An 8973-nucleotide genomic window follows, 5' to 3' on the forward strand; every position below is an offset into this window, starting at 1 on the left:
TAATCCTCACTTTACTTCTTTTCAGTTAAAAGCCCACAGATATTTCCAGCTGCTGGCCCTGTCTGTGTTGCCCCTGTGCGTCTCCCTTTTTTCCTGTCAATGTATTTGCTTGCCAATACTTGCATGCAGGTGCCTTTTCCTCTGGAATGCCTCAATGCCACCTCCATTGTTTCACCAGGCTGTTTGGTGACCCCTCAGAGTAAAGAGGGCCCTGGTTCATTTATTACTGGCCCTTACATGGTTATTACCACATCTCTGCGTGCTGCCAGAACTCCCTGCTCCTGTGCAGGGCTAAGAAGTGTCCTGTGCCTGACCCAGGCTGACCTGGGATGGTCAAGTGCCTGTATCTCCTCCCCAGTCCCTGCTCTTGTGTTGTGGCTGTTTGCTTCCAACCCCATGAAAGAGGAAGGAGATTCCCAGCAGCACACTGGTATCTGTAACTTCCCACTCCTCTGTCCTCTCTCCAGCTGTTTAATGAAGTCATCCAAGCAGAAGTCACCCTGCAGAACACCGGGGTGTTTGGATTCACCTACAAGGTGCTAGACCCCAGCACTGCCAGGGCAGACAGCCCTCTGCCTGGTGAGCCCGTGGTTGTGCCCAGCACGGTGAGTAGCACAAGTGATCGACCCCTGCCCTGTGTCAGGTGGCCCAGGAGAGGGTTAAAGGGGAAAAAAAGGGGTAAAATACCAACCAGACCCAGCCTTGAGAGGCAGGGCTGAAAGCAATTGCTGCTGGGGTTAGAGAAGGTCAAGCAAGTGCTCTCCTAATAGACTCCCCTGTGGCCTTGGCCAGCGGGTGCCAGCAGTGGGAGACACAAGCACATCAGTCACTCCTTGGACCTGGACTGCTGAGCTCTCTGGCTGTGCTGGCACTGGAGCTGGGTGGTGCCAGCTCTTCTGAGGGTCACCTCACCCAGGCTGTGTGATCAGACAGGACTTACTCCTTGTCCCTGCTTCCTCCCTGCCAGCACTAAGCAGCGATTTACATATTCCTTGCTTTGGCTTGAAGCTCCTTTGCCAGAAGTTCTCACAGCCCCTGTGCTGGTCCCTCACTCCCTCCAGCTTTGCTGCTCAGCTCTTTGGGGCAGTGAGGGGGCCAGGGAGGAGAGGGGCTGGAAGGAGAGGAGTTTGCAGCATCCCACCATCCCAGCTTCTCCATCATGCCTGGATGCCTTTGAGCTTAAGCAGCGTTCCTGCTGACTTTGGCCCTCTTTGGAATAAGAAGTGAAAGCCAAATCGCTTTCTCACTGTTTGCTGCCTGTCTCCTCCAAGGGATGACACGCTGATGCCCCCTTCCTGCCAGCATCCGAAGGCACAGCTCAGCGTGGCCCAGTGCAGGCAGCTGCTGTAGCAGCACCCCGGGTGCTGGCAGCTTGGCAGGGCTCCCTGGGGCTGCAGCCGTGTTGGGTGCTGCAGTGAGAGCCCAGGAGACTGAGTGGCAGGATCTGTCCTGCTCAGCTGCTTCTCCCAGCAGCAGGAATGGGACTGGGGAGCCGTCCATCCCAGCATGCAGGGGTGAGCCAAGGAAAGCTGCAGCTGTGTCCTGCCACCCAGAGACGGGTTTGCCCTCAACCTGGCTGGTGTGAGCCCAGCCTGGGGCTTGGACAGCGCTTTTGGAAGCCCAGAGAGGAGGTGCCTTCCCAGCATCACCCTCTTCCCTAGATCTCGTCCTAGTCTCTCCTCCTGTGCTTCCAGAGATATATGTTTGCAGGTCACTGTGAGTCTGGTTACACTCATGTACTCTCTGTGTAACCACAAAGGCAGGAGGTGTTTTTGTTGGGATCATTAATAAGGGGTCAGGCCCTTTGACACCAGCCTGGAACCACTGATGTGACAGGAGCTGCTGGCCCTGCTGAGTGCAGGCAACTTCACTCCTCTTCCACAGTGCCTGGCAAAAGAGCTTTTACCTGTTGAGCCTGGCTCTTGCTGGCAGAGGGCAAACCCTGTTAGTAGCAGAGCTGTGCTCACCCTGAACACAGGGCAGGCTCTGCTGGGGGTGCAGCCTTATGAGCCCTCAGAAGGACACACAGCACCCTTGCTTTGGAGGCTCGAGCTTTTGGGTACAAGGAAGTTAGAAGGTGATGTGGTCTGACGTTTTCTTCCAGATGCCACTCTGTCTTCTCAGCCTGTCTGTTGCCTGAGGCATCCTCCATCAAACCCTCTCTGATGCATTCCTTCCCTCTCTCCTCCCATCCCCTGCAGGATTACATTGAACCTGGCAAGAAGCAAGTGCTGAAAGTCTATTACCTGCCAGGAGTAGTAGGAGTCTTCTGCAGCACTCTCCAGATCCAAGTGGGTCACCTGGAACCAGCAGAAATCTCCCTGAAAGGAGAGGGAACCTTTCTTAGGATCTCTTTGGACCTGCCCTGGCTTGTCAAAGGTGAGCACTACCTGTCTGCTCCTAGGAAGGCCTCCTGGTTTTTTCCCCCTTTTTTTTGCCCTGTAGGGAAGCACACACCCATCTCCACCAAGCCTGGAGGTTGCAAGGCTGCCAGACCAACACTCGCCCCTCTGGTTGCTTCCTGAGTCTTGAGCAGAGTAGCCCATGTGGGCTTTGTCCCAGTAACCATCCTGCAGATCTTGCCAGCACATCTGTCAGAGGCCTGGAAAGATGATGGCTAGACAGAAAACCTTGGGGAAACTGTAAGAGAGCCTGGCAGGGCTTTTGGCAGAGTTGAATTTGCATGATATTTCAGGGGATGAGATGCTCCTCTGTGAGGAGGATGATGGCTGAGAGTGAACATGAGGATTTAGAGAGGAGCAGCAGCATCCACTTTCCATAGATGGCTCGAGGGGTTTGTTTCTGGGAGAGGCCAGTGTTGGGGAAGTGGGACTTCCCAGCTTAAATGCACCCACACTTCTATTTGTGTGGGCAATGCACCCACACTTCTCTTTGTGGATAATTTTTTTCCTTCAGGGCATGCAAAATTTGAGAAGATACTGAAAGAGATAAAAGAAAATCTGCAAGAACAGAGGCAGAGCGATGAAGCAGATGTTCTGTCAGAGCCTGCATCTGTGGAGCTATCCATGGATGACCCTGGCATCGAGGAGCAGCAGCATCCACTTGCCCCAGGTGACTTGAGGGGTTTGTTTCTGGGAGAGGCCAGTGTTGGGGAAGTGGGACTTCCCACCTTAAATGGGTTTGGCAATGCACCCACGCTTCTATTTGTGGGTAATTTTTTTCCTTCAGGAAATGAGGAGATACTGAAAGAGACAATAGAAAAAGAGGAAGAAGAGACTCAGATCGATGAAGCAGTTGCTATCGAGGAGGCGTCCGAGGAATCGTCCGAGGAATCGTCCGAGGAATCATCTGAGGAGTCATCCACAGAGTCATCCACGGAATTGTCCACAGAGCCATCCGAGGAGCCATCCGAGGAGCCATCTGAGGAGCCATCCAAGGAGCCACCTGAGGAACCATCCAAGGAGCCACCTGAGGAACCATCCAAGGAGCCACCTGAGGAGACATCCAAGGTGCCATCTCAGAAGCCATCCAAGGAGCCACCTGAGGAGACATCCAAGGTGCCATCTGAGAAGCCATCCAAGGAACCACCTGAGGAGACATCCAAGGTGCCATCTGAGAAGCCATCCAAGGAACCACCTGAGGAGACATCCACGGTGCCATCCGTGGCTGCCTCTGACACTGACTCTGACACTGACGACAGCATGGTGGTAAGAACAGCTGCTGTCCCGATTGGCACATGCCACCCTCCCCATGTGACCTGAGCCCCTTGCACCCCACAGCAGCTTCCTGGTGCCCTGCTGGCACCTGGGACCTCCCTGCTCACATCTGGCCCTGACTATTTGTCAGCTCAGCATTGGCCCAGGGGCTGCCCACCTTTGGTCATGGTCCCTCCTGGAGCTGCACCAGCTTCCTGGCTACTCCAGGGAGAGATCCTGAAGGCCATGCTCAAGGGATGGAGTTGATGGTGCTTTGAAGAAAATGCAGGTCATTGCTGGGGAGTTTGTTGCTCCCAATCCAAGCCCTGCCAGATTTACAGACCTTAACAGCAGCCTGACACAGCCTGACTGTGCCCTGGGGCTATGCTGGCAGTGCTCATCTCCAAGAGGCTTGGTTGTGGTTCCCTTTCCAAGAGAGCTTTTATCCAAGCTGCTTTGGCACTGGTTGGGGGCAGGCAAATATCTGGAGCTCTGGAAGGTTCCTGGCTTGTCTGTCTGTCTGGCCAGATCAGTTTTTCTAGCAGTGGCTGTGCAGGCAGAGATGCTGGAGTTACTTCCCTGGAGATAAGGTCCTGGCTCAGAGAGCAGGAGGTGTCACAGACACTGAGCAGCCAGACAGGACGACCCCATGCCCCCTCTCAACAAGAGCAGGGTGGGATCCTCTTTCAGATAAAAGCCTGGGACTTGGGACAAACCCTTGCCAACCAGCCACTGCCTTCTCTTTCTTCAGTGGGACACTTGGGTGCAGAGAGAGATGGAGCAGATGCTCATAAAGCAACGTGTCCTGAAGCAGCAGAGAATTGTAACCTCCCGTCCCCCGGAGCTCAGGGGCTTTGACAAGAACATTCGTCAGAAGCTTGTCCAGTGAGTAGGGACTCCAGTCCCCTATCTCCAAGTGTCCCAAGGGTAACACCCAGCAGTTCTCCCTGCTCCTGAGAGCTCCCAGCCTGCAGAGCTGGGAACAGCTGGGGACTTCAGAAAGGGTCCAGCCCCAATAGGTGTGACAGGCTCCTGTGAGCAGCTGAGTGTCCTCCCTCCCCCAGCGCCGTGCTGAGCTTTGGAGCAGCTCAGCTCCCCCACAGGTTCTGTTCTTAGGGCTGAGCACAGACCATCAAGCTCTTCCAGGCTGCACAGACACTGTCCCTGCTGACAACTCCAAGCTGCCATCTTGATTCCAACTATCAGAGCACACTGAGCAAAAGGAGCAGGGAATCACACAGGTCACCAAACCCTTGAAAACCCTAAATCAGGCCTGGATGCCGGTGAGGTGGCAGGGCTTACCTAGGGAGCTTCCCCTTGCTCCTTCATGAGGCATCACAGGCACAGGAGGCTCCAATTCAGGAAGAAGATGCTCTGCAAAACAGATCATTCATGTGCTTTCCTTTGTGGAAAGGACCCTCCCATGAATTTTGCCAGTGTTGATTACATTTATCGGTGCTGCTTTGGGGGCGATTCTGGTTGCAGAGCAGTGAAGATTTCCTGTGCAGGCAAATTTTATTCCAAGGCCCTGAAGCAATTTCAGGCTCAAGCTTTACACCAGGCTAAGCAGTTTCATTGAGACCAGTGGATGTCCAGTGGACTTATCTACACTGGCTTTTCATATCAGAGGAGCTATGACCAGTGTCCATTTTAAACTAATTTTATTTTCAGGTACCACTGGTAACTGATAAAAGCTGCACTCCCTGTGACTTCTCAAAGTCATTGCGGGGCAGTCAGGCCTTGAGTTTCATGGGCTTGAGTTGAGATTTTACAGCAGTGAACACAGAATTATCCACTTTGTTTGCATCTTCCATCCGCTTGGACATGTATCCAGGCTGTGGTTTAAGGACTGTCTTCACTCCCCCTTCCAGGATTGAGCTGCCCAACTACATCCTGGACATGGGCAGCGTCACTCGCGGTGCCACTGAGACACACACTGTGGACATCACCAACACCGGGCCCTTCCCGGTGTCCTTCCAGATTGAGACACGTGTCCTGCAGGACACAGGTAACCAGTGCTGGAGAGACTTCCCGTGGGCTTGAAGGAGCTGTCTCAGACAGTGGTTTAAGCCACTAGACAAGGGGAGGGTTTTTGAGTGTTTTCCCCTCAGTGCCCCTGCTGGGAGCTTCAAAGCCTGAATTCTCCTGGCCAGCTGTGCCCAGGGACCTGGCCTGCCTGTGGCTGCCCTGGGACGCTTCATTATGGTTTGCTGTGTCTAAGGGATGCCCAGGTGTCTCCTCTAAGTTGTTGACCAGGGAACAGCACAGCATGGGGGGATCTTAATTGAAAATTCTCCTTTGGAGAGCTCTGCGCAACCTTCCCTGAGGCGCCTGATGAAGGAATTGCTGGAGGTGCTCAGCTGATCTGTTTTGGTTTTACCATCCAAGGTGGACCTTGGATGCTGGCTGTGAAAGCCCTTTCTCCTTGAGTGGTGGGTGACAAAAAGAGCAGCACCTTCTCCAGAGATGCAGAATGGTCTTTCCCAGAGCTGCCAGCCGGGACACCTCTACGACCTTAGTGTGTGTGTGACACAGTTCATGTTGCTTGTTTATCTCAGCTGCTTTATTTTTGTCTGTTCAAGGTTTCAGTCTGGACCTGGACCAGGTGCAGTGCCTGCCCTACTGCAACACTGAGAGGATTGAAGTGCTTTTTGACAGTACTAACTTGCCAGTTGGAGAGGTGGATGTGCTCCTGCCCATTAAGGTGCCACAGCTTTTGGGGCAGGCAGTAGTCTGGGCACAGCAGCAAATGTCACCTGGACCCTCAGCTGAATTTTCTGTCCTTCTCCAGGTAACAGGAAGCTACACAGTTCGCATCCACCTCTTTGCTACTGTGACTGAGGATAGCATCCAGAAAGAAGGGCCCCCTGCCCTGGGCACCTCCTCGCCATTGACGCGCTCTGAGAGACGCAAGAGATGTGGCGGCCAGAGACCTAAATCTGCCTTTAAAAGGTGATGCTGCAGTTGAGGTCTGTGGGTTTCAGCAGGAGCCAAGGACTCTTGGTGCACCCTTGGCTCTCACTCAAAGGTGCTTGAGAGATTTGGTTGCTGCCCCAGCGATGAGGAATGCTCACTCTTTTTCGGTAGTGATATCCTTGCATCAATCAGCTGCATGATCCCTGTTTTTTCCTGTTGGGAAAAGGAGGCATGAGGGTTTGCAGGGGCCTGGCAGTAATGCTGAGCACAAAAAGGGGCTTTGCTCACAGGCTGGTGTCCAACCTCGCCCCAGGGCCTCTTCTTGAGGATGACAATGAAGGGCTCCCCTAACATCCTGCTGGGTCTGGTAGAAGAGGTGGGAGAATTATTCCCTGTTGGGAAGTTGGAGGAGCAGCAGCCATGCTCCCTTTCAAAGGGAGCCTTTCCTTGTGGCTCCCTACCTTCCATACTTTGAGGTTTCAGATAAACACTGCCATGAACAGATTAAAAGATTTCTGGGCCACTTGTTTAATTTGTAGAGCTTGTGGTGTGTTCTCTTTTGTGACTGAGAGAGGTGTTTGTATGTAAGTGTTTAGACCCACACAGTGAACAGAGTATTTGGAGTCAGTGAAGGGCCAAAGCAGCAGCAAACTTCTTCCCTTGCTGTGTAAATAGCAAGAAGGGCAATTGAACTGGTGAACCTCCTGAGTTCCAAATGGCCTTATTCAGGGTAGCCCTCATTTCTTTTCCTCATTGGTGCATGATTCTGTGGAGCATTTCTCTCCCGTTCTGGAAAGCAGAGGTTAGCAGGAGAAATTGTTATTTTCCATATACCATACAGGTATAGAAATAGGTTACTGTCCTAGGGTTTGAGGAGTCTGGAGGGTATCACACAGTCAAATTTGATTCTCCACGTAAGGGCAGGTTACTTATCAGGTGCTGCCCATAAAAGGTAGAGGTGGAAGTCTGTAGCAGACTGGGATATCCCTATTCCAGACAGATATTCCTCCCTCAGCAGAGGGCCAGAACTGAGGCTGTCAGTGCTACTGTTTCTGTCAGGATTTCTAAGGAAATCCTAGCAAAAAGACAACAGAAATTCTTCCAGTTAGTTGCAAACAAGATGCCACCAGTTTGAGACCAAGCCCTAATCCCAAGGAAAGAATTGTGGGGTTTCTTCTCCAACGTGTTTCACCCCAAATCCTCTCCTCCAAAAGCTCCAGTTTATGTCACCTGCTCCTCTTTAGATCTGAAGTGGTGTCAAAATCTGTCTTCAGGCTGGTGGGAGTCAGTCCTGATGGGGAGAAGCTGCCAGGGACAGAAAGGCAAAGAGGATTTTCCAGGCCCCTTTTGCAGTCGAGGTTTGGAACACTTATTTCTGCCTCGAGGGTGTGATTGAAACCCTTGGGTCCACAGAAAAAGTGTCTTGCAGGGGGCTACATTATGCTTTCTGTGAGCATCCTGGGGAAAACTGCTCAGGAATGAGCAGGAGTATGAAGGGATTTGCAGCCTATTCCCAAGGACAGTGTTACCTGTGGGAATTTGCTCCCTTTTGAGCCACACAGGTGGGTTACAAGATCACCTGGTGCCAGGGATAACCAAAGGGATACAAACCCTTTGGAAACCACCTCCTTGCTCCAGGGACATAAAGGCTGAGGGCCAGGCCTGTGGCAGGATTTACATCCATCCACGTGCAGCATCTCCCATGCCCAGAGAAGTGGTATAGAATATGCTTTGCCTGTTTCTGTACCTGTAAGGTTGGACTGACACGGTTTCTTCTTCAGGATTTTCCAAGCTGAGAGGCCAGCTAAGGATGGAGAAATGAAATCGGCCTCTAAAGAACCCAATTAACCAAGGTACGAACAAATTGAGCAATAAGAACCTGGAGGACTGGCACTGGCACACCTCCTTTACCAATAAAGCAGGGAAAACAACGTCTTGTATGAGGAAATCTGTGAATGCTGAGCTGTGTACCCAGGCATGGTGCAAATTTCATGAGATCCTGTGCAGTTTTCCTCTTCTCCCAGAAGAAGCTCTCTGAGAGGGAGAACTGGATTCTGTCCACCTCTGTGAAGCGCCTGGAGCTTTCATAGCCAGTCTCAATCACTACTTGAAGTCCCACCATGTCCCTTGCCACTGGAATTGGGTAGCTAATACTCTAAACCCGTACCATGAAGCCAATGACATGCTTATGATGGTCATGGACGACTGTCTGACACGAAATATGTTGCCTTGGTGGTACTTTGGCCCAGATAACACTGGGGAGACTGTGGCAGACTAGTAGAGAAAAGACTCTTGGTCGGGTATGAGAAGTGACAACACTGACTATGTGGATGATTATGATTCAATTTATTGCTAAAACAGTAATCTAAACACTGTCAATGCAGTGTATAAGCAGAAGAAG

General features: G+C 52.1%; 1 protein-coding gene across 4 annotated transcripts in view; it reads left to right on the forward strand.

The window, feature by feature from the left end:
* Positions 1-8495, forward strand: part of LOC127477494 (hydrocephalus-inducing protein homolog) — a 29000-nt gene extending 20505 nt beyond the window's left edge. For 3 of the 4 annotated variants that reach the window (XM_051801870.1, XM_051801871.1, XM_051801872.1), the window contains 9 exons: positions 468-605; positions 2202-2379; positions 2917-3072; positions 3190-3668; positions 4408-4541; positions 5528-5664; positions 6239-6360; positions 6448-6608; positions 8354-8495. In XM_051801870.1, the coding sequence (XP_051657830.1) occupies positions 468-605; positions 2202-2379; positions 2917-3072; positions 3190-3668; positions 4408-4541; positions 5528-5664; positions 6239-6360; positions 6448-6608; positions 8354-8420 (1572 nt within the window). In that variant the 3' untranslated portion in view covers positions 8421-8495. The remainder of the gene's footprint in view (positions 1-467; positions 606-2201; positions 2380-2916; positions 3073-3189; positions 3669-4407; positions 4542-5527; positions 5665-6238; positions 6361-6447; positions 6609-8353) is intronic. The other variant, XM_051801873.1, reaches the window with a different exon arrangement.
* The last annotated feature ends 478 nt before the right edge of the window (positions 8496-8973 follow it).

Source organism: Manacus candei, unplaced genomic scaffold (genome assembly GCF_025592945.1).
Source record: "Manacus candei isolate 608988 ecotype Guabito, Panama unplaced genomic scaffold, ASM2559294v1 h1tg000053l, whole genome shotgun sequence".
NCBI classification, from domain to species: Eukaryota; Metazoa; Chordata; class Aves; order Passeriformes; family Pipridae; genus Manacus; species Manacus candei.